The 24,666-nt window shown below is 49.5% G+C and overlaps 1 protein-coding gene across 2 annotated transcripts in view; it reads left to right on the forward strand.

Annotated features, from left to right (window-relative positions):
- The window catches only part of LOC8037077 (transient receptor potential cation channel subfamily M member 7), a 152,514-nt gene that overhangs the window by 80,666 nt on the left and 47,182 nt on the right, over positions 1-24,666 (forward strand). For both annotated transcript variants that reach the window (XM_029967031.3, XM_040502655.2), the window contains exon 18: positions 24,075-24,249. In XM_029967031.3, coding sequence (XP_029822891.2) covers positions 24,075-24,249 — 175 coding nt within the window. The remainder of the gene's footprint in view (positions 1-24,074; positions 24,250-24,666) is intronic.

The following is a 24,666-nucleotide window of genomic DNA, read 5'->3' on the forward strand; positions in this document are numbered from 1 at the left end:
TAGAAAAGCATCTGCCGTTCTGGTTTCATAGAGAGCTATGAAAGCCAGAAGAGACAAATCCCAGCCGAGTCAAACTACCGGCTTGCAAACGTAATCGTGTTGATAATAGCGCAAAGGAGTTTGTATGACTCTCTCTGGTGGGTGTGCAGAGGGTAAAGGAACGGAGGTAATATATGCTTTTGCCTAGTCACCTTGCGAACGGTTGGGAATTGGCTGCAGAGATCCATTTCGCTTTGTTTTATTACCGGGATTATATCTTGATTTTTGTGTTCCTAATTTCACAGACAAAACGAAATCGCTTTTCTCGTGTGGCGTCACGGCGGGGAGACAGAAATCAATCAGTGTACCGAAATTCGACGCTTTTGTGCTCGTTCTATAGCGCTTTTTAAAACCGTGCGACCACGGCTGTGCAGCGTCAACATTGCATAAACTGCCGTTACTTACTCGTATTGCATCGTGAGGGAACGAATGCGATAGTATTGCATTCACTCAACCAGCTATACGAGTTTTCTGATCCTTCCAGGCATGCGATTCGTGTTCTGCCAGTGGTACCTCAGCTAAATTAAAAAGCAAAATCCACGTTGAAAAAAAAACAAAAAAAAATGTTTACGGTGACTCGAGCCGCTCCCGCGTCATGTTTCACGTAAGCGTAATCCTGGGTTCGATGCACGACGAGGGGTCTTCAGTCGTAAAAATATTTTGATTACGATTATTTGCAGCGCTAAAAATTTGAAAGCCAAGCAGTGAAGACAACGGTGTTCTTATAAATTTTATATACATTTTATTTTACACTGTTTGAACACGCTGCCGTCGTAATGTTTTGAATTATTGGCTAGCTTGTGGCGGACAGGGAGGTCTTGCAGGACCATATGATAGGACCTACACTAAACCTGCCGCGCTTCGAAAAATGTGAGTCCATTGCATACAAGCTTGTTCAAGGCGGACGGAGCGTTGCGCATCCGACAAAGCGCATTCAATCGCTGCCCGCGGCGTTTTTTTTTGTTTTTTTTTTTGAGCAGCGAATTAAGTTTTAGTCAAGCAGCAGTCTTCCTCTTCGGCGGGTTAAGCCGGATTAACGGAAGCGTCTCCTAATCCATTCTCCGTGTTGGCCCCTCGGGGGAGGGCGGTAAACAGGTGGCGGAGGGCGGTGAAGGGAGGAAAGGAGGGCAGGAAAGGAGGAAACCCAAAAAAGTGGAAAGCACGAACTGTACGGCGGCCTTTAACAATGTCGCCAGCATCTTTACTGCAGAACTATATGGTGTTCTGGCAGCCCTTGACTATATAATCAGGAGCAAAGTGATGAAAGCCATTCTCTTAGTGCAGTATGTTCCATTACATCAACTACGAATAAGTTGACTCAACTCGTACAGGCCAAAGGTCAACAGGGACTCGCTGGTGGGAATGACATTGTTTTGCTGGTTCCTGAGCCATGTGGGCATTGCAGGCGACGAGGCTGCAGATAGACTAGCCGCCTCTTCACGGAACTTTTTACCATAGAATGTCCGCGTACCTTACCAAGACCTTGAAATGTCCGTGAGATTTTCACTTTCACGGTTATGGCAATCTGAATGGAAGTTAGCCGACAATAATAAGCTTCATGCCATCAAACCAGAACTTGGTACATGAGAACCCTCCTATAATAAAAATCGCTTCCACGAAGTCCTTCTGTGCCGCTTGAGAATTGGCCACTCGTTCATTACTCATCAATACCTGCTTATAGGTGAGGAACTGCCATTATGCAAATACTGCTGAGAAACTTTATCTGTTCTACATGTTCTCTTCCTTTGCCGTGGCCTTCTACAACAATACAAGACTTTTTCCCCCGAGTTTTTCAAATACAACATCCCGTTTCTCCCTGTCGTTGTTCTAGGGGAGTAGCCTCTCATATCATTTAAACGTCTTTTAGCTTTTCTCAAAACTACAGGTATCTTACACAAACCATAGCCAAGTTCTAGTCTAGTCTTAGTGTACTTTTAACAATGTATTTTTAGCTTACCTAGCTTGGCGCAGTATGGCCGTCGGAGCTCTTGCGTCATAAAACCTGCAAACAACAACTCTGCAACTTCCTCTACACGCATTGGCACAGATGGAAGAAGCAGCCAAGAGCTTGACAAGAAGGAAACACCCTCATAAATGTGTTAATAGTTGCTTGTTCGAACTCCAGTAGAACGGTGGATGGATCAGCAGCGGCACACTTGCTCTTCAGAACCGCAGGCAGCTTAGTTTATGCAGCTTCTGTTTTAGACTTCATCAAAACATACACTGCAGGGATGACTGCGCCGTTAATCTTGTAGTGAACTGTATATAGCTGATAGCAAAGGGCAGATGCCACTTTGAAGGTTCCATCTGCAAATAACTGCCGTGAAGAGCCTAGCAGCGCCAGCATGTCTGGGCTACAGAACACAATGAAGCGCTCTGCGTCAGTCGCACCGGAATCGTGAAGAAGGAACGGTGCTCCATCCTTGTTCACGGCGTATTCGTCCGAGATCACGACGTCCTGCGGCAGCGATGGAAGCGCTGCGCCATTTGCGCCAAGTTGCACCATGAATGAAAGTCTGCTACATCTTGCGCCAAAATGCCATTTTTGCTAAGAATTCCGCCAGGTCTGCGCCCAAATAAGCTAGCAATGCAAAACATAAAGATATCTTATTATTGGTCAACTTTGTTATTCAGAGAAGTAGGAAGAAATACAAATGGTACAAATATATATTTCACAGCGTCTCTCTCTACTCACCTACTCACAGTATAGTTTGTCTCATCTTAGGTCAGAGCACAGTCAAAGACTCTAAAGACGGAGTCACTCTGCTCATACATCATAGAAAAGACAGTCTGCAAATACGAGTCATCGCAATATCCATGTTTTGAATGCAGCTTGCCAAGTTTCTCCTCGAACTCATAGCCACGTGGTGACCCGCGTTCAAATCTGTATGCAGACTGTCTTTTGTATGATGTATAAGCAGTGTCACCCCGGCTTCTAACATACAACTACGGCATACTGAAAGCGTGTCACGTGTCATTTCCTGTACTTGATTGCTTTAGTTGGTGAAAGAACATGCACAGGAAGATGTATGAATGCCATGATGTCGCGCTTTGAAGCTGTTTGGTTGGTCTCATTGGCTCGTAGCGTCAGTTGCGCTTTGAATAGACTACTTCCATAAAGCCCTGCATGCAACACGGCGCGCGTTGCACTCTGGGAACTAGTTGGCCAGGGAGGAGGGTGGCATGGTTTCGGTTTTGATCAACACGTCGACGAGAGATTGTTTTCTGGTCCCGAGAGCGTCATTTGTAGTCCTAAACTAACCTAAATAGTCAGACCTCGAAGCTTTAGCACAAGCCCGAGACGTATAGCTTGTCTTAAAGGGACCATGAAGGCAGTTTCGAAGTTTTATTCGACGATTGAAATGGATGTCAGGCATGTCTCAGATACTTTTGACCAAGTTCTAGCCCGAACAGAAGTTTGGGTGCCGCACCAATCAAGCAAACAGGCGCGGTAATAATAGCACCGGGAACGATGCCTGAGACCCCACCGAGGCGGCGGCAGAAAGGTGAACTAAAGTGCGCCGAAGCGTGACGACAACGGGCTCCTCGTCTGGCGATTGGTTCAAACGATAGACGCGCTCTTGGTTTCGATTTCGGTGGTGAGATGTGATGAAAAAAGTTTATTTGAACGTTGTATAATCTTTTGAAGTTGTAGTTGGGAATTAATAGGTTTCATACCGTGTATGAAAGCATAATCGGAAGCGATCCCTCCGTTTGTCACTGGTTGAACGCATCCCGCACTGCTACCTCGGGCGCATAAGAAGCATCGAGCAACCATGGACAAAAAAAAGAAAAGAAAAAGAGGTATACGAGCGCCGGGGGCGGCAGACTTTTGGTTTTGGTTTCGTGCGTCGTCTCGTGTTCGCTTTGCGAACTGGTGTCTCACCAATCCTGTCGTGTTTATGTGCAGTAGTAGGTTGCGCGAAAGGTCGGCTAAAGACGTGCGGTCGATCGGGTGACGTTGGTTTGCATAAACTGCCGACCGATGCAGCAATGCCCAGCATTGCTGCATCGGTCGCCAATCCAGAATTCTGCGTCCTTAGCAGCATCTCCCGTTCAGTCGGCGTGAGGTCGCTGAACGGGAGCTCAAACTCGTTTGCGAGCGCGGCGTTGTCGTCCATTTCTTCCAGGTTTTCTTCACAGACCGCCGTGCACTAGAGCAAACCACGGGAACCACACTGAGTGTGCACTAAATCCTACCGATGCCGACAGTGCTCCCTGACGTCACTTCTCTTTCCAGAGGCGAAAAAGGGAAGAAATCTGAATGTTTGTTTCGGTTTCGCAAATTTATTTGCAGGTACAGAAATAAGAGTCACAACGTTCTAGAAAAAATTGTGTGGCATGCCAGGACCCCAATGCTTCCGAAAACACCTTCTTTTAAAAAAAAATTAAATTGCCTTCATGGTCCCTTTAACACATGCTTGTTGTACTTTTGTACTTGAGCCTTCCTGTTAGCGTTCCAATCGAGGTATGTGGACGAGCCAGTGCTGGGAGTCTCGACGCTGCGAAGCTTGGGGATCTTGCTTGTGTACGAATCTACAAGCTGTAGCAAACAATAAGTATGCATACATCGAGCTCGCGCCTTTACATTAGTGTTGTTGATCAAGAAGTTTGTTTGTTTCGTGCGTTTATAGGCAAAATGTTACTTTTTGCAATTACTGTTTTTCTCAATGTGCCTGAGTATGCGAGGTAAAACTCGGAGGCGCCATTGAAAAGCTTAATTTTATCACACTTCTTATCTCTTATCTGTACTGACCCGCAGTACTGCACGATGTGAAGTCCCCACCCGCTTGCATTCCACTAATATTCAACATCGCGTATGCGCATAAAGTTATCCCGCAATCATATAGGCAAATTCGCGCATACAGACTGTTTTAAGAATGCAAAAGTCGAGCACTTGTGTGAAGAATGTCGCACCACTCGCCGGAAGTTCGTCAGACGGGCATGAACCCCTATGCGCACCGCATTGGGGTTCATGCCCGTCCGGCGCACGGTGCGACATTCTTCACACAAGTGCTCGAACGAATTCAAAGCGCATTTGACGGCTGCTAATGGCCATAATATTTGTTATGTGTTTGCTTTCTTCCTGCCTGAGTATGCCGAGATAATTTCAGACACACCGTTCCCGGCACAGATCTCGGGCGTCAGTAAAAGCTCGTCCAAAAAGGCTTAGCGAGGAGTAGGGGACGCTTGTTAGGGCCTCCGTCGTAGCTAGCCGATCTCAGCGTTTGCGGAAAGTTAATCTTCTATCAGCATAAAATTTGAGTGGGAGATATATGATGACACGAGGAAGACATCATAGTAACTTTTGTGCAGTAGTGAGGTCGAATTTATTGCGTTTCCTTAAAGGTTCATGCGTAAACGCTGGCCTCAACTTTGATACCCCGTGAGGATGCGGCTTGCTTTTCGCCCAATGAAGTAACAAGAGGCGGACGTTTGGCAAACAAAATGCGTGTAAGGCTCCAGACGAACAAATTTCAGTTGTAGTTCACTGGTACTAGACGGGATTACTGACATTGAGCTTAAAGATGCTCTCGTCGGGTGAGATAACTAAGCCACGACTTACTACGTTCGCATACGCACGCACAATATCCGGTGTATCGGGAACCAAGGAAAGTGCCCCGGTCTTCGTTTTGTATCGCTCGAGAATGAGTGTATTGTACGTTCGTGAAAATTCAGATAATCGAAAACGCAAGCAGCGCGTTCGGTCGCAGCGTGATAGCATGAGATGAAGCTGCTCAGTCGAAACCGAAGCTGAGTGGCTGAGTGGCCAACTAGTTCCCAGAGTGCACTGCGTGGTATTTCGCCGCGATGGGGCACGTCGGTTTTGGAAGAAAAGAGGTTTAAGCGCGAAACACATGTACGACGAAACCGTCCGATCCGACATCCGACCACACAATACGACGGTCGGAGGCGAGGGTTTTCAACGCTCTCCGATGCTACGAAAACCCTCGCCCCCCAAGGTCATTCCGGCAGTCCGCACGTCGGATCGGAAGGTTTCGTCGTACATGTGTTTCACGCTTTAGAGATTGCTCGTCAACCGCGCCGGCCGGGTAATACGCTGACAGGTTGATCGCCGACATCGTCTAAATTTCCAGGCGATGATCACAATATCAGGTGAAAAGTCGCGAGACAACATTGCAAAATAGTAGGATGGTGACTACTCTGATAAGACAGAACCAGGGTCTTGTACTCCTGACGAGATCACTTGATTATCATGCCTGCCGCAAGCCTCCATGCCGCCTCTCACCAATTCGCCCGTCGAGCTTTACCGCCTGCACCTGAGTGCTAGGAGCAGCGGCTGACATGGGTGAGCGCCTGCAGGTTAATGCGATAGGCTCGGAATTTATGCTGAGAACAGTGCCACATCTCCCTTTTTTAGTCTTTATTTTAGTTTAATTGCTAACTAAAAAAAAAAAGTACTTAAAAAAAAATATATGCGGGCTTTTTTTTTGGTAAATGCAGTAGTTAAGGTAGTTTATACTCAGCTGTTGATGGAAAATGCAGCAAACTTAGACTTCACTTTGGTTCCAACGTGCTAAAAAGCATTGTTCATTTTGAAGCACAAGTGTCGGTTTTTCTATTATTTGGGGGGGGGGGGGGGGGTTGTTTTTGCAGTTTATGATATTAGGGTATTGAGTTGGCTGAGCTTTTGAAACTTAAAGGGGCCCTGCAATCCTATTTAAGCGTCTACCTTTTTTGCAGTTTTACGTCCCTTGGGGTTCGGGCAAGCCAGTGGGCACGGAGAGAGTCATTAAATATCAGTGCATCATAATCATATTTTAACCGGACGACGCGGAGACCTCCTCCACCGACGGGGACGACCCGCGGTTCCGAAAGCGCGCGATATGTGACATCTTTGGTCCTGGGCTTACGACTGGTCAGAGCCGCTAAAAGCTTCTTTTTTGTTGACATACAAAATATAAGTGGTGCGAACTATTTCAATTATGTATAGAAGTAGTTTTTGTTCACTATTTTAGATCAGAAAAGAAACAAATGCAATTTAGAAAGTATGGAAACAAGAAATGACCTGTCGACATACCCGCCACCAAGCGGTGGAAAAGGCGGCGCTACAAGAAAGGGGTAGTGGGATCAGGCGCCAACGAGCGGCGAGCGTAGAAAGGTCCCGGATGTACGCGGCGGCACTGCAATCATACGGACTGGAGGATCCGACCAGTTCCAAGCGTTCCCAAGGCCTTCGGCGAGCAGCTTTGGCTTGCGGTTTGGCCTTTTGGCGGTATGGCAGCGCGATGTGGCTTTCGCTCTGAACTGATCTTTAACCCGAATTTGCTGCCGTTTGTGGCCAATGAAGTGTCATGCCGAATTATTGTTTAATCGCGCAGCAAATGCAATGCGAGCCGCCCTGGCTACCCGCTTCGTACAGCCTATCCAGAACATGCTTTAGTGGCGCCCCTTCGAGCAGTCGACATGGAGTATGGCATCCGTGACCTCTCGCTCAGCTCACTACGCCTCGTCTAGTTCACGGCCACTCAAGCAACCAAGGACGTCATGAAGGAGGTTATTTTTTGCTTGTTTTGTAATTTTAATTTGCCTATAACTTCTAAAATAAAGTGAAATTCTATAAAATAAAGGTTTCATTAAGTTACTCCCTTCAGTGCAGTGTTCGATGTGGGAAAAGGGCAAGCTTTCAACATGGAGTCAGGCACACAAAAAGCCCTTTATTCACTTCTTCCTCTTCCCTCGAGTTGGCCGAACCGATACGAGAGGTGAATTACCTCACACATCTCCCCTACTAAGTCTCACACCAACAACCAATCACACATCTCCCCTCCTGAGTCTCACAAAGACACTCACACCTTCCTCCCTCTAAGTCACACCTGCACCGTTCATTGTTCTTGATACTTCTTTGGTGCTCGAACACATCTTCCACTTTTTGTGTGAGCGTGGCCGCCGTCGGCGCAATGAGGCCCAGCCTCTGGTGAATCAGCATCGTCTTTTGCACATTCTCGGGTACCTGTAGTTCTGATCCAGAAGCCTGACTGGGTAAGGGAATCAGGTGTGTTCTGTTTCTGCGGATAGAGTCTCCGGCATCAGTGTCGATCCAGTATGATCTGGGTTCATTTGCACTGCTTTGGACGACTCCTTGTCGTTGCAGGTCGACTACCCACACGTCAGTTCCCTCGTCCAAGTCGACTAAGTCTCGGACCCCATGCCGGCGGTCGAAGTCTTCTTTTTGTTTTCGTCGCTGAGACATTTCAAATTTTCTTACGTTGTTGAGATCTGGAAGGCAGGGAACGAGGCGGGTAGACGAGACTGGGAGATTTGTTCGTAACCTCCTGCCCATCAGAAGTTCTGCCAGACTGTATCCATTTTTCAATGGACTCGTTCTGTAAGCGAGTAGGGTCTTGTACGGGTCTTCTGTTTTCTTCAGAGACGACTTTATTATTTTGACCGCGGCTTCTGCAGTTCCATTGCTTTGAGGGTACCTTGGACTGGAAGTGATGTGGCGAAAACCATAATCGTTTGCGAATTCATCAAATTCGCGATTAGCGAACTGGGGTCCGTTGTCGGATACCACCACGTCCGGTATCCCATGCCTCGCAAAAATAGACTTGCAATGGGCGATCACAGTTCTCGATGAGAGACCACCAAGGCGGACCAGTTCTGCGTACCGTGAAAAATAGTCAGTTATGATTAGCCACCAGGCTCCGTCCCAGAAGAACAAATCCATCGCTATTCTTTCCCAGGGAGGCTGTGGGAATTCTGTTTGCAGAAGAGGCATTTTGCGGTTGACACTCTGTTTGAGGCATACGTGACAGTTTTTGATGAGCCGCTCAATATCAGAGTCAATTCCAGGCCACCAAACAGAATCCCTTGCTCGTCCTTTGCATTTGTCTATCCCGAAATGACCTTCATGAAGTTGGCGAAGGACGGTGTCGCGCATTTTTTCAGGGATTATCACTCTAGAGGTACGAACTATTACGTCGTCAACGAGTGAGATGCTGTCTTTATCTTCCCAATAGGGTTTGAGCTCTTGCTCGAGATCTCTTCTTCTTGGCCACCCTGTTAGAATGAGTTGACGAAGCCGCGCGCATACTCCGTCTTTCTGTTGTTCACTGGCGACCTGCTGAACACTGTATGACGTCAGCGGCATAGAGGAGACGATGTGTTTGATGTAGCCATCGATCTCATTTTCGAGGTCGAAAGGCTCCGATTGTGAAATAGGAGACCTTGACAGAGCGTCGGCTGCCGTTAGATCCTTGCCGGGGACATAGACGATGGCATACGTGAAACGCATGAGTCGCATGCGCATTCTTTGTAACCTTGGTGTCAAGTCATCGAGTGCTTTAGACCCAAAAAGTGAGATGAGAGGCTTGTGATCAGTTTCGAGAGTGAAGACTCTTCCTACGAGGTAGTCTCGAAACTTTTCACGGGCCCACACGAGTGATAAGCCTTCTTTTTCTATTTGTGCATATCGACGTTCGGTCTCTGTCATAAGCCTTGACGCGTAGGCAGTTACCTTGAACCGTTGTCCCTCCTTCTGGCGCAAGACAGCACCTAGTCCGTATGCTGATGCGTCTGCACTTACAACGGTTTCTTTCATGGGATCGTAGATACCCAAAACTGGGTCTGAAGAAAGCATAGCTTTCCACTGGTCAAATGCAAGCTGTTGAGGTTGGTTCCACACAAAATCATGTTTTGTGCTTAACATCGATGACAGTGGTTCCAAGACCTGTGCACCATTGGGGACAAAACATGCAAGATACGTGGCCATTCCCATGATGCGGCGTAACTCCTTTTTTGATGTGGGACTTGGCATCTGCAGAATAGCAGACAGCTTTGCTGGATCCGGACGAACCAGATTGTTCTCGATCAGGTGTCCTAAAAAGGAAATCTTCGTAACGCTGAAGAGACATTTCTCTTTGTTTAGCGTGATCCCAGCTTGAGTGAGGCGCTCCAGTACTGTTCTTAAACGACCATCGTGTTGATCTTGTGTGGACCCCCAGATTAGGACGTCGTCCATATGGCATGCAACTCCTTCTAGTCCTAAAAGAACATCGGCCATCCTCCTTTGAAAATGTTCTGGCGCCGAAGAAATTCCAAACTGCAGCCTGTTAAAACAGAACCTGCCAAAAGGTGTTATAAATATCGTCAAGGTTTTACTGTCCTCGCTTAAAGGTATTTGCCAAAACCCTGAGTTGGCGTCAATCTTCGAGAAAACGGTTGCTTTCTGGAGCATTCCCAAAGGTTCTACTGATGGAATCGGATGCCATTTCCTCTGGACGTACTTGTTCAGTTGCGTAAAGTCAACGCAGATACGTATGGCTCCTGAGGGCTTAGGAACCACTACCATCGGTGCACACCACGCCACTGGTTCTGTCACTGGTGAAATTACTCCGAGTTGTTGCATCCTCTCCAGCTCCATCTTTGTCTTGTTGAAAAGAGGCAGGGGCACCCTGCGAGGCGATGTCAGGGCAAAGGCCGTTGCATCAGGTGCTAGCTTTATCTCGTAGTCTCCTTTTATAGTGCCGAGCCCTTCAAAAAGACAGGGAAACTCCTCCTCGGGGCAGAGGCTCTGCACCTGGCAAATCTCTGGGAGAACCTTGAGCTTTTCTATAGCTGGCCTTCCAAGAAGCGGTGTTTTGAGGCCTCGGAGGACGTAAACTTCCTCTTCGTTCCTGTAGTTTTTGAATGAGAGGTTCAGGTTTGCGACGCCCAAGACGTGAAGTCGTCTTCCGTCGGGCCCCTGAAGCTGGCGCCTCGGCGGGTTTAGAGTAAGGTCTTTGAAGAGACTCCTAAAAAGGTCTTCGGGGATTACTGTTACGTCTGCTCCGGTGTCTACCTTGAATAATACTGGGTGGTTCTCAACCAGTATCATTAGTTCCCACTTTGAAGTTTGGGTGTTTGACGTTGTGCCGAGAAATCCTGGCTCTTGACCGTCGTTTCTTGTTTGGGTAGCTGGACCTGAGGCCGTCATCAAATGTCCTTTTGAGAAAAATCCTTCTTGCTCGGTGACATTCCTGAGAGAAGACGTCGACCGACAAACTGTCATAAAGTGCCCTCTTTTTCCACAACCTCTGCACACCGCGTCTTTTGCTGGACAACTTGCCCGAGAGTGTGTTGCGTGTCCGCACCAGGTGAAGAATCGTTCTGGATTTTTGGCGTCATGCTGGTGACGTTTTGACAAAGTCCTATCCCAAACGACCGCAGCCTTTTGTGGCACTGTAAATGATCTGCTAGTGCGAACCTGGTGTACCGACTCTGGGCTTTCTGTGGGACGTAGCTCTTTCTGTTGTATTTGGACTGTTTCATGTTGACAAGCGATCATGAGCGCCTTCATCAAGTCTAACGACGAGTCCAACTGTAGTTTTTCTGAAACTTTCTTGTCCTGCAGGCCTACTACCAAGCGGTCTCTGATTAGTTCTTCTCTGAGTTCGCCGAAGTTGCACGTGTCGGCTAACGTGTGTAGGGCCGTTGAAAATTCCTCCACTGATTCACTCTCCCCTTGTGTTCGGGTGTTGAATCGTGCTCTTTCATAAATTATGTTGCGTTTTGGAAAAAAGTAGGCTTCGTAGTGGGCTAGCACGACATCAAACTTCTTGGCGTTTTCTGTACTTAGCTTGAAAGTGTTGAAGATATCTTCCGCTTGAGTGCCCATCAAATAGACGAGCGTGTCAACTTGTCTTTCTTCGGCTGCGTCTTGCAATCCAGAGGCTGTGCGGTACCGAAGAAAACGTTTCTTCCATGAGGGCCATTCATTAGGAGTGGCGAATGAAAAAGGCTTAGGCGGATCTATCTGGAACAATGCCATGGCGTACCTGGTGTCCGATTTCGTACCTTGAGGTTGACCCGAGATATTGCCCGTAGCAGCTGCTTTAGCGGTCGCTTCGGCGTCTGAAGAGGAGCCGGTTGCTTCGCGAGCTGACGGGTTAAAGCAGGTAGTATTCCGATCCCACTTCTGACACCATGTTCGATGTGGGAAAAGGGCAAGCTTTCAACATGGAGTCAGGCACGCAAAAAGCCCTTTATTCACTTCTTCCTCTTCCCTCGAGTCGGCCAAACCGATACGAGAGGTGAATTACCTCACACACTCAGGTTCGGTGCAAATTAAAAACCAGTAAAAAATTCCTTGCAGGGCCCCTTTAAAGAAGGGGGGGGGGGGCATTTTTCTTGACAGACATGCTTTAGCTCATATGCTTGTTTCAGGTGTAAAAATGGGAGAGGAGAAAGGCTTTATCCCAAGTAAAGTGTCGCACTATGATTCATTTTTCAACATTTTTTTGAGTACCCATTTTAAATGAAGCCTACTCCGACCAGAACCTCATTTCTAAAAATAAGGTTCTGTTTTGCTTTCTCACCCTATATATTTCATTACAAATGGTAATAAGTAGTATGGTGTAGTATCAATGAGAAATCCTCAGTCATTGTCATAAATGGACTTATTTAGCGATGCAATCACTTTTTTTATGTTCGAGTAATGTGCTAACAGACGATGGCATCCGCTCCAAAGGCGTCAGCGGCTGCTCCGAAGCGGTATTTTTCCTGCTACAGAAACTGCTACAAAAAGTCAAATCTTCCACCGCTGCTGCAGGCGGGAGGGCAAAGGATGAGGCCGTGTCTCGTGGGTCAGAAGTCTCCTAGAAATGAAAAGCAATAACAATATAGCATGTGAGATTTGCCAGCTGAATGAAGGAAGAAATATACAAGATAGAGAGAGAAAGGAACATACACGTGCACTCCACTGGACTAACAACCTTTTACTGAATAACATCTTTTCCTTCGTCGAGTTTCATTTATTGAGTAACTTCTTTCCCTTCATCGACTTTCATTATTGCCTAGATGAATTTGCTCCATGTGAAAGCGCTGTTGTTTATAACATTCGGCTGTCACGTGGGAAATGTTATATTGGACCAGGGATGGGCAGTATTTCAAATACAAGTATTTGAAATACGTATTTAAAATACTTTGTGTATTTTGCATTTGTATTTAATTACAAATTGGGTAATGTATTTGACGTGTGTATTTAAATACTAAAACGTGGGTATTTCAAATACAATTGTAATTAAATACAATTTTGTGGGCGAAAATACACCCCTTATATTTATTGTCACTGTCCAGAGCAGGAAGAAAACTACGTTCTGCACCGAATGCAGTGTCTCTCAATATGAAGCATAAGCGTTTAGTGACTTTGTGATTACGGTGCTAGTCCAGGGCAAGGATAGTGACGAAATCGACGTTCACAGGCAGACTGGCTAAATAAGTGCCTGTGACAACTTGTGATGCTTTCCAGCCTGATTTCCATTCATATTTTTGCCTGGAACATTCTAAGTGCGCGGGTCGTCCAGGTTTTCGTAACTGGTGCGAGTTGCAACAATAAAAAATTCTCTAGCTAGTGCTGCGCGTCTTGGTCGTCTCGGTTCTTTGTTGGTCTATACCAAAATGTAATCGACAAAAAAGCTGCTTGAAGCTCTGTACTTTTTTCACCTATTACGTCCAAGCTGATTACATGTTTTTGTGATTATATTTCTATTACGTTACTAGAGCCTCGCACACTAACTCCGAGTGAGCGATGCAAAATTAAAATGAGATACTCAGAAACTCGTCGCAGGTGCCCTGAAGTCGCTGACGCAAATTTTGAGGAATGTATTTCGAAAAGTATTTGGAGGAGACCAAATACATCTGGTTGTATTTGTATCTTGTACTTAAATGCTTTTTTGGAAATGTAATTAGATTTGTAATTAAATACATTTTTGACGAAGTATTTTGTATTTGTATTTCGATACTTATTTGCATGTATTTTGCCCATCCCTGTATTGGACAAACTGGGCGCCGTGTCAGTGACCGCACCAGAGAACACGCCGCTTTCATGCGCACAATTGCAGCAGCGGGCCATCTTCCAGCGCATATTCGCGAATGCCAATGTGCTCCCTTTTTCTCAAACATCACCATCACGGCTAGACACAAAAAACAGTTCGCAGGGGAAATTCTCGAGTCCCTAGCCATTGAGGAGAAGAAGGACAAATGTGTAAGCACTGCCTCCATCGTGCTACATACAAAAGAAAAGAAGTATTTGCAGGAAATGCCCCTGTGTAAAACAGCCTAAATGAGCCCACTGAAGACGGTACCTCTGGAAATGCAAGGTTTTCAAACTGAAGAGGTGAAGACGAGGAAGAACTATTCCATCTAGGCAATAATGAAAGTCGACGAAGGAAAAGAAGTTATTCAGTAAATGAAAGTCGACGAAGAAAAAGATGTTACAGTCTAAGCTCGTTATAACAGACCTTGATTTTGACCAAGATTTCGGTCTATTGTAAAAGGCGTGTGTAAATTGTATCCAGATATAAAGTTGAGTCAATGGTACATAGAGGAAAACCAACCAAACTTCACAAATTGGTATGTTATATCCAAATGTCTGTTGTAACCAAGTCTGTTGTAATGAGCTTAGACTGTATTCAGTAAATGGTTGTTAGTCCAGTAAAGTGCATGTGTATGTTTCTTGTCTTTCTCTATCTTGTATATTTCTTCCTTCGTTCAGCTGGCAAATTTCACAAGCATGAATAACCAACCAGCTCAGCTCCAGGCAATCACAATATATCAATAAGGAATTGTCATTATTGTTAAATTGGGAGAGGTATATTTCATGGCTAGGAGGGTGACATATTTATTTAAGAAATGAACAGCCTTGCTTTCTCTTATATCCGCCACGTTGGCAGACATGTAGTGACCGGCCAGTGGGGAAGAAGAAGGCGATCACGGCGACACAAGCCCAGGACTGCACCGACTTAAAATGATTGCTTCTCAGTTACAAATTGTTTTGTATATAATGGTAATTAAAACGCGATGTAGAGGAAACGTCCTCTACACATGCATAGAAACAATAATCGTGTAAAACATTCACTTCTACGTAGGTAGATCTACGAATAATGAGTTGGTTATTGGGAATAATAACCAGTTCCAACTTATCTCAGGCTTCTTTTCATGGTTGCTTGGGAAGGAAGGTAGCACCGTGACTCCGCAGACGTTGCTTCCATGAAATCGCAGACGATGCACTGGGTTAGTTTCTTCCATCTGGCGAGACCTTTCCTTCATGGCGGCGTAAGCAAATTTCGCCTCTTGTTCGAGCAGAGATGGCCCGTGTGTATAGTTGTTCACCGTTTTGACTACGTCTCCGTTGATGGTGTGGGCTCAGGCCTTATATTCAAGCTTCCGACTACACTGCCAGTAGATCTGCAAGATCGTCATCAGGGTGTCTGTCTACCAACCGGGAAAACCGGGAATTCTCAGTGATTTTGAATAGTCTGGAAAATCCCAGGGAAAACTCAAAGAATTTGTGCTTCTAACAGGAATTTTTTATTTTTTTTTATATTTTTTTTTTTATTTTTAAAAGTGTTACAGATGGATTCTTACAGTCTAAAATTCTTCAGATATCAATGGAATGGGCCAAACGTACAGTTGAGCCGGTTGAGCCCGGTCATATCACACCCGTGTATTTTGAATTATTGTTTATATGAAACAGTCCAAACATCCCCTAGAAAATCATTGTTTTTCTGTATCAAATGCCCATAACTCCCATGGCGGGGACACTCGATGTAGCGAACACGTAGCGAACGAAGACAAAGCACGGCGGTCCTTCGCTTCTCCCGGGGTCAGATTGCACCGGCGGGGAGCAGATACCTCGGGTTGCGGGGCTGGCAGACCGCTAAGCCAGCATACGCGCACGCAAGGATACGCAGCGAAAAAGCTATTGTAAAAAAAATTTTTAAAAAAGCAACAAAAAAAAAAAAAAAACAGGAAAGTGGAGGGTGGGCAAAAGCAAAGGGAAGGGCACCCGCGCACGTAGGGAGGGCAGGGAGTGCCCGCTGTTGGAACAGTTGCGTGCGCACTGTCGCTTCGCGACTCCTTAGCCCCAAAATAAAGAGAGAAAAAAAAAAAAAAAGATTTCGTCAAGTGGAGTGTATTGACAACAAGGGTTGAGCAATCGCACTTTGAGTGCCCTTTTAGAGCACAGCTCTTAGGGTTTCCGGCTTGAGCGGCGTCACCGTTACTGTCGGCGTAACCGTGAGGTCACATGACCCCCCCCTGGTCACATGAACTTGGGGGGGGGGTCACGTCGTTGGGTCACGTAAACCGCAGTTTACCTTTTATTTATATTTTATTCACTATGGATTTTACTAACCACTCCGTTCTGTTTTCTTTTTTAATGTAATAAAAGTTGCTCGTTACCAATAAAACTGTATTATGTTTTATTTTTTTTTTTTTTTTATAACATACTTTTTAGAGAGTGACAGCATCTGGCAACATGGTGTCAGCCCATCTTGACCTAAAACAAAGTTCTGTGTCACTCAGGGAATTTCACAAAAGTACTCAGGGAAAACCTGGAAAACTCAGGGAATTTGAAAATGTCAACTTGGTAGACACCCTGGTCGTGCAGTGCATCACTATCCGCTTCCAGGAGCCATATGCATAGAAGATCGTAATAATTGATGTAAATGAAAGATTTTTCTTGTGGTAAATTTTGCATCTGCTTGCATGTCCGTCAGCGCGCCGTTAACATGGAGCGTCCAAGGTCAGCGTGCCCAGGGGAGCATGCGTGCTGACCGGCGACGAAAAGTATGCAGCAGACGAAAAAGAGAGCGGACGAGCAGCTTGCATGCTTTCGCATTCACAACTCATAAGAAGTGCTTAGGTGTACTTCAAGCTTTTTTTTTCTTTTCGTGCTCAGAAGTTTTTTAGTTTTTTTTTTTTAGGCATATTTTGCATGTTTGTTGTAACAGTATGATGCTTTAAAAAACGGTTGTTTTATCTGGACCAATTTTAATGGGTAGGGCCTTGAATTCGTATATTCTCTAAAAGCTGGTCGTTATAACAGATAGATTGTTATAGTATGTAGGATCGTTATAAGTGGGTTTGACTGTATTCAAGCTCTTTATTAGCAATCACTTACCGAATAATCTGATTTTACTTTCGTATTCCTTACACAGTTGAACCTCAATATAATATTAAACTCATACTCTCAGCTTGAGAGTTCATTAATTTGCGAATTTGGTTAGACCAAGAGTTAAGTTCTTGTTGCGGTGGTTGTCGAGGAAGGAATGACTGCAGCCTCTGATTGCGCCTTGGCTGTCGGAGATTGTAGAGAAACACAGGGACATCCCGGGTGAAGACAACAAACTGATGTGTACATATGCAGTGTATTTACGTATTATAGTCAAATTGGGTTACAGATCCTAGGAGTCAGGTGAGATCTCGGAGTCCTGGGGGCGTCCTGCCCACTCTGATGATCAGCATAGACTCCCTTTTTTCTCTCCTGCCCGCCGCCAAGCTTCCCGGAATCCTCCGCTGTTTGAATTCTCCGATGCGTATGGGAAGTGTCTCTCGGCAGCTTGCTCAATGGTTCCCTTCCCCTCACCTCTCCCGTTCTGGCCATAAGCGGCAGACCACATTCATAAATATTGCAAAACCCACTTTCCTTTGACCCTGTCCAAAAGCAAACGAAAGGAAAGAAAACATATACCAAGAGGTCTTTGAGCCTAACACCTGGGTTTCTATTTTTTGGTGCTGCAAATTATCTGTTAAGTTTCCAAATCCTTCCTGTCGTGTCACATTTTATAGAAACACTAAATTCTACCGCAAACCAGGGCAATACTGGCACGAATGAGGGGCTTAACGACCGTCACTTCGGATAGTTATGGGAGCAGTGCCTGCACCGCACGAGAACTTGTAGTCGTGCCAGGGAAGCAGCACCTTGGCATCAGAATGGCATGGGCCAGGCCTAGTGATTGCAGGAGCTGTCAGGTGGCGCAAGCTGCTACCTGATTTAGAGATTGGCCATTACATAATTCCAAATCCCACATAATTTTGCCAAAAACCTCATTGGTATTCTTTTTAGGGGACTACTGTAAGGAAATGTATTGTTCGGGAAAATATAACCGCTATTTCAGCGATATAATAATGTGGGTAAGCGCAAGTTCCTGCGTTGCATGACACCATAGCGCTGGGCTATATATGGACGCACCTGTGCACAGCCCATTTGTTGTACACCACCACATCACACTGTCACGATCTTTCTCGAACGTGGACGAAGGGGGCCGAAGCACCCGCCGAGGAGAGACGACACGCAGCCTGGTTGAGGGTGGACGATGTCTGGCCGGAGCGGCGTGCACTCTGCGGCGTTTATTGGGCGAGGTGAACAATGTTGCCCGCCGAGCCTGGCGGCCTCAGACGGGCGGACTGGAGGGGGGCGCTACATACTTGTTACACTCCTCCCCCCCAGTTTGTTTTTCCTAAAACAAAATAACTATACACAACGCGCACGGCCGACACCAACTCGGCGTTTGGTCGTGCAAAGTCCTGGCCGGTCGATGATGAAGATCACCCAGGCGAGTAGCGGTCAGGTGGCCTCCGCTGCCGTGCACTCCGCCTGGGTACAGGTGTCGACGGGCCAGGTGTGGCAACGCCGGGCGCTGCCTGAAACGGTCGCGCTCCACCCGGTGGAGACGCAGGGACCGGACTTGGTTGTGGCACCGGTGCAACTGGTGCCATAGGAGTGGCAACGCTTGTCGCCTCCGGGGTGGATGGCGCTCCGCCGGCCACGACTGGTGCTGTTGTTGGGCCCCCTGCAGGCTGGTCCTCTGAAGCGACGGCCGAGGGTGGAAGCCAGGTCCCGAGGCGAGGCCTGACATGGTCGGCGTGCCGGTGCCAGGTGGTCCCGTCGGGCATGCGGACGAGCAGTGATGAGGCACTCGCTGGTGAAACCACACACCCGGCAGACCAGGGTGGGCCAGGACGAAAGTTCCTGGCGTACACCGACGCTCCCGGCTCCGGCAAAGGCCCGGGACGGCACCTTCGGTCAGCAGCCAGCTTCTGCTTCAGCTGCTTCAGGAGCGCCGTGGACCGGAGGTCTGGATGCAAGACGTCCAGGGGGGTCTTGACCATCCGGCCCAGCAGAAGCTCGCAGGGGGCACGGCCAGTGACCTCATGGGGTGTGGTCCGGTACTGAAACAGTACCCGGGCCACCTGCGTCTGGAAATCCCCGGGCTGGCTCCTCTTCAGCTTGTTCTTGAGGGTCTGGACCACCCGCTCAGCTGCACCATTGGACGCAGGGTGGTACGGCGGAACCAGCATCCGGCGGATTCCATTTCTCTGCAGCCAGTCCAGATACTCGGCGCTGGCGAAAGCGGGACCATTGTCGGACACAATAATGTCCGGCAACCCCTGCGCCGCGAAGACTTGCCGCAGCGCCGCAATGGTCGCGCTTGCCGAGGGACTGGTGACTGGCAGTGCCTCCACCCACTTGGAGAAGGCGTCCACTACCACCAGGAAGTAGTGGCCCTTGAAGGGTCCCGCATAGTCCACGTGCAGGCGGGACCACGGCCTCTGTGGGAACGGCCAGGGGGTGATCTCCACGTGGCGCGAGGCTTGCTGGTTCTCTTGGCAGACCTGGCAGCTTTGCACCTGGTGCACGATGTCCTGGTCCAGGCCAGGCCACCAAACGTGCGACCGTGCCACCACCTTGGTCTTTTCGATGCCAGGGTGCCCCGCGTGCAGCAACTGCAGCACCTTGGCCCGCAGACTTTGTGGAATCACCACCCTGGAACCCCACAGGAGGCAGCCTTGCTCCAAGCTCAGCTCGACGGTCTTGTGGCTGAACGCCTGGTGACGCAGCTCCTCCCCTCGGGCAACCGCCTTGACCACCTGAGACAGGACCGGGTCCCGGCTGGTCGCCTGCGCCACCGCAGTCCTGGTGAGCACCCCCGGGTAGGCCCGCTCCAGCAGGAACACATCAGCTGGCTCCGGGACGGCAGCAGGCACCTCCGGCAGGGGCAGGCGGCTCAGGGCGTCGGCAGGTCCCAGGTCCTTCCCAGGGCGGTAGACCAGCTTGTACCTGTAGGCTGCCAGCGTCAAGGCCCAGCGTACCACACGAGGCGATGCTTGCACTGGGACCGCCTTGTCAGGCCCCAGCAGCCCCAGCAGCGGCTTGTGGTCCGTGACTGCCTCGAACTGCCGGCCCCACAGGTACTGATGGAAGCGCTGGACCCCGAAGATGAGGGCCAAGCCTTCCTTGTCGAGCTGGCTGTAGCGTTGCTCTGCCGCATGAAGCCGACGAGAAGCAAACGCCACAGGGCGTCCCTGACCATCCTGACCCCGGTGCGACAGGACGGCTCCTACCCCATACGGCGACGCATCCACGGTGAGGACTACAGGCTTGGCCGGGTCGAAGTGCACCAGCACTGGAGCCTTAACGACCAGCTCCTTGCTGTGCTGGAAGGCCAAGTCCTGCTCCTCCTTCCAGGCCCACTGCTGACCGTCACGAAGCAGGCGATGCAGCGGCTCTAGATGCGTCGAAAGGTTGGGCAGGAACCTCCTGTAGAAGTTGATGAGGCCGAGGTAGCTCTGAAGCTCCTTCTTGCTCTTGGGCTTCGGCGCCTTGAGCACGGCCTCAATCTTGCGGGGGGCCGGGGCCAGGCCAGCCTGGGAGATGATGTGTCCCAGGTACTCTACGCTGGGGGTCAGGAACACGCACTTGTCCAGCCTCAGCTTGAGACCGGCGTCCTGCAATCGTGCCAGGACCTTGCGCAGGTTCTGCAGGTGGTCCCCGTCGTTGGTACCGGTAACCAGGATGTCGTCCAAGTACACCGCCACGTGCCTCATGCCCCTGAAGAGGTTGTCCATCTCCCTCTGGAAGATGGCTGGGGCTGAGGCCACGCCGAACGGTAGGCGCGTGTACTGGAAGAGTCCCATGGTAGTCGAAATGGTGACATACTTCCGGGCGGCATCCTGGAGCACCAGCTGCTGGTAGGCATCTCGAAGGTCGAGCTTGGAGAACTTCTGTCCCCCGGACAGAGCCGACCAGAGATCTTCTACCCGAGGTAGCGGGTACTTTTCGACGGTAGCGACGGGGTTGATGGTGACCTTGAAGTCCCCGCAGATCCTGACGCGGCCGTCTTGCTTGAGGACTGGCACAATCGGTGCGGCCCACTCGGAAGACTTGACGGGCACCAGGATTCCCTCTCGCTGCAGCCGTTGCAGCTCCTGGGTGACCCCTTCCTTCAGGGCGAACGGCAGTGGACGCGGCTTGAAGAACCGAGGCCGGGCTCCCTCGGGAACGTGGATGCCGACCGTCGTGCCGGCGAAGGTGCCCACCCCTGGCTGGAACAGGGACTGGAAGTCGGTCAGGAGGCTCGGGACATCCTTCACCACGTGCAGCGCAGCTTCTTGGTACTCCGGCAGCCGAACACCCAGCGAGTGAATCCAGTTCCGGCCCAGCAGCGTCGGCGACGACCCCTTGGTTAAGTAAAGGGGAAGGATTGCCTCCCTGTCGCCAAGGCGAACGCTGACTTGGGCCCGACCCTGGACCTGGGAAAGCTGCCCGGAGTAGCTGCGCAGCATGACGTCAGACGCCTCGATGGACACGCCGGGGAAGGTCCGCTTGAACAGCTTCCCGGGCATGACCGACACGCTGGCCCCCGTGTCCAGCTCCATGGTGATGGGGTGGCCGCAGATTTTGACAGACACCAAGTAAGGTGGCACGGACGATGGAGGCTTACTCGTCTGCCACACGTCGAAAATCTGCGGGTCCTCGGCCACGACGTGGACCCTGGCTGAAGACGGACCCGGGCCTGGTGCCGCTCGTCCCCGCCGCGTTCTCTTGCGACGACCACCCTGGCCGCGGGCTTGGCTGGAACCCGGGCTTGAACCAGGCTGCTGCTGCTGCTGCTGCTGGCCGCCGCTCGTCCTCCCCCCTCGGCAGACACGTGCGAGGTGCCCAGTTCTCCCGCACGTGAAGCATTGTGCTTGGACGAACTGGCACTGTGAGGGGGAGTGGGCAGCACCGCAGCGGCTGCAGGCACCGCTCCTTGTCGCCATCTTGTTTACCGCCGCTTCCGTCGACGGTGAGCCGGCCGCACGCTCTATCTCGCTGGCGTCCTTCGCTGCTGCTTCCATCGCCAGCGCTGCCTTCACCGCGTCGTCCCGCGAGGGGTCGGGGAGCTCCAGGAGTCGCCTCTGCATGGCGGGGTTGTTGATGCCGCAGACGAACCGGTCCCGGAGTAGCGAGTCCAACTGGTCGCCGAAGGCGCAGGTGCTCGCTAACCCTCGTAGCGCAGCGACGAACTGCCCGAGGGTCTCCCCGTCCTGGCGGCTCCAGTTGTTGAAGCGGAACCGCTCCATCAGCATGGACGGCGCCGGGCTGAAGTGCGAGCGCAACGTGGCGAGCAGCTCACCCAGCGTTTTGACGTGCGGCGTGGCCGGCTTGAGGAGGTCGAGCAGGAGGCTGAAGACTCGGGTCCCGCAGCTGGCCAGGAAGATGTCCCGTTGTTTCGCCTCCCGCGTGTCGTTCGCCCGGAAGAACACGTGGACCTGTTCTTCGTAGACCGGCCAGGCGGACCCATCTCCGTCGAACGGCTCGAGCCTCCCGTACAGCGGCATGGCGACAGGAGCGGGGTGCGGTGTTACGACCCTCTCGGCAGCGTGGGCCGAACCGTGCACGTTTGTGGCCTCCAGTGCCACGGTTCCTCGTCGCCAGTGTCACAATCTTTCTCGAACGTGGACGAAGGGGGCCGAAGCACCCGCCGAGGAGATACGACACGCAGCCTGGTTGAGGGTGGACGTTGTCTGGCCGGAGCGGCATGCGCTCTGCGGCGTTTATTGGGCGAGGTGAACAATGTTGCCCGCCGAGCCTGGCGGCCTCAGACGGGCGGACTGGAGGGGGGCGCTACATACTTGTTACACACACCAGTGGCCGTGTGTCACGCCCTGGTAGGTCGGGGATTAAAAATGCTACAGCCTTAAACCTTATTGTATGACTTTCCCGGATAATATAATATCAGTCCATAATGTTTTTGCGAGCCTATGGAAGAGACTGGAATTACTTCTTACACAGCAGTTTATTTCACATGTACTTTTGCAGCAGGGGATAGGTGTACCATATTTATTCAGAGGAGGTAAATTTTTTGGGGACCTCTTATCTAAAATTTAGGGTAAATCTATAATTGTAACCATTGAATGTCAACCTATGATAGTGAGCGAAATTTCTGAGCCTATTGGCCAACCCAGAAGATTGCCGGCATCAGTGAATGCTCTTAAAGGGGCACTGACATCCTAAAGGTCGTATTTTATTTGTTGTCTAAAACAATGCAAGCTATAGTCATGGACATGCAAAAAAATACCACAAAAGAAAAAAACAAAAAAAAAACATTTTCCATTCGCGTGCACATCTTTTTATTTTTGCTGCTGTTTTCTCCTCTCCTCTCCTCACCTCCTCGCTTCTTTTGATTTGTGACGTCAAATATTATGACATCTAGAAGCTTTGTTAGCGGCATTTCTATAACATTAAAACCGGCATTCGTAAAGCATATTTTTAACGCAATTGCGAACGCACTACGGCCCTCTTTTGAAATGCCGAAAATCCTAGTCCGGTGTGATGTCGCCTCCTGGCTTTTCATCCTCCCTCAGAAAACATGGCGGCGCTCGACACATATAGCAGAGGATGATCGGTGAGTCGGGGAATCGGAAGAAGTGGTCATTTTAGGTGCCCGGCGACCTCTCAGACTTTGAAAAGGAAATCATCAAATGGTTAAAACATCTGGGTTTGGTGTCTATGTATCGTAGTTTTGGTCGTGACTCCGCCGCAGCAGCCTTTCACGCAGAACCGGCGCGATGTGCCCCTCACATTGGTCACCAAAATCGACTGTGCGTTCTTTTCACCTCACAATGTTTCAAAGAATTCTAGATCACTGAAAGGGCCCTAAGAGAACTTCAAACTCGAAAGTCAAGCGTCGCCTGCTCGCAGAAATAGCTGGGATGCACAGAGGAAACCTGTTGTTCGCAGGACGCCGTCGAGCATGACACTTTAGGTTGCGGCGGCGGCGGCGATTCGGAGGCGTCGGAGAAACTCGACTCGAAGGACGGCTCAATATTTGAAGTCATTGCACTGGCGCGGATAGTGTGGGAACTTCAAATTCCGAATTTGGAAATTGTTTTCTTGCAAGTGAACTTAACATTGCCTTTGATGGTGTGCTGCGCTTTTTGAGGAGGCTAAGTGGGCACTCTGCGTGCCTGTGTCTGGGGGACAGGTGGCCGAGGACTTTGTCAACTTCATGCGCATGGCCCTACTGGTGATCATCAGCGGGGGCATAGTGGCCCATGCCCTGTTGTACCCCGACTACCCGTTCAACGCGGAGCTGCTAAGGCGCACCTTTCACCGGGCCTGGTTCTCCCTCTTCCTCACCCCCATCTCGGACCTGGAAGGTGGGCTCTGTTTTCCTTCTCTAGGGAGTGCCCCTTTTCCCTAATGGGTGTTTCCATTCCCTAGTGTCAAACTGGGTCCCTAGAAACCCAGGTATTTCCCAAATTGCCCTCAGGGGTTCCCTAAAGCTCCCAAATTTTCTCGGCGGCCCTTGTCCCTAAGTGAATTCCGTTCTTATAGTTTAAGCACTATTTTTTTTTCAGAGCTGAGCCACCTGTTAGGTGCATAACTATGTGCCAAATGCTTCCTAATACAAGCATTATTGTTTACAAGGTCTAGGCTTCTGCACTACTTTATAGCATTAATGCAGAGAAGGGGAAGGGTTCCTCCAGTGACACCTGTAGCAGACACACCTTGTTGTTTGCTGGCGTTAGCAGGCAAACCGTCTGCAAACAATATCTTAGCCTGCTTTGCAAGAG

The sequence above is a fragment of the Ixodes scapularis genome, unplaced genomic scaffold (assembly GCF_016920785.2).
Source record: "Ixodes scapularis isolate PalLabHiFi unplaced genomic scaffold, ASM1692078v2 PGA_scaffold3__209_contigs__length_174095766, whole genome shotgun sequence".
Taxonomy (NCBI): domain Eukaryota; kingdom Metazoa; phylum Arthropoda; class Arachnida; order Ixodida; family Ixodidae; genus Ixodes; species Ixodes scapularis.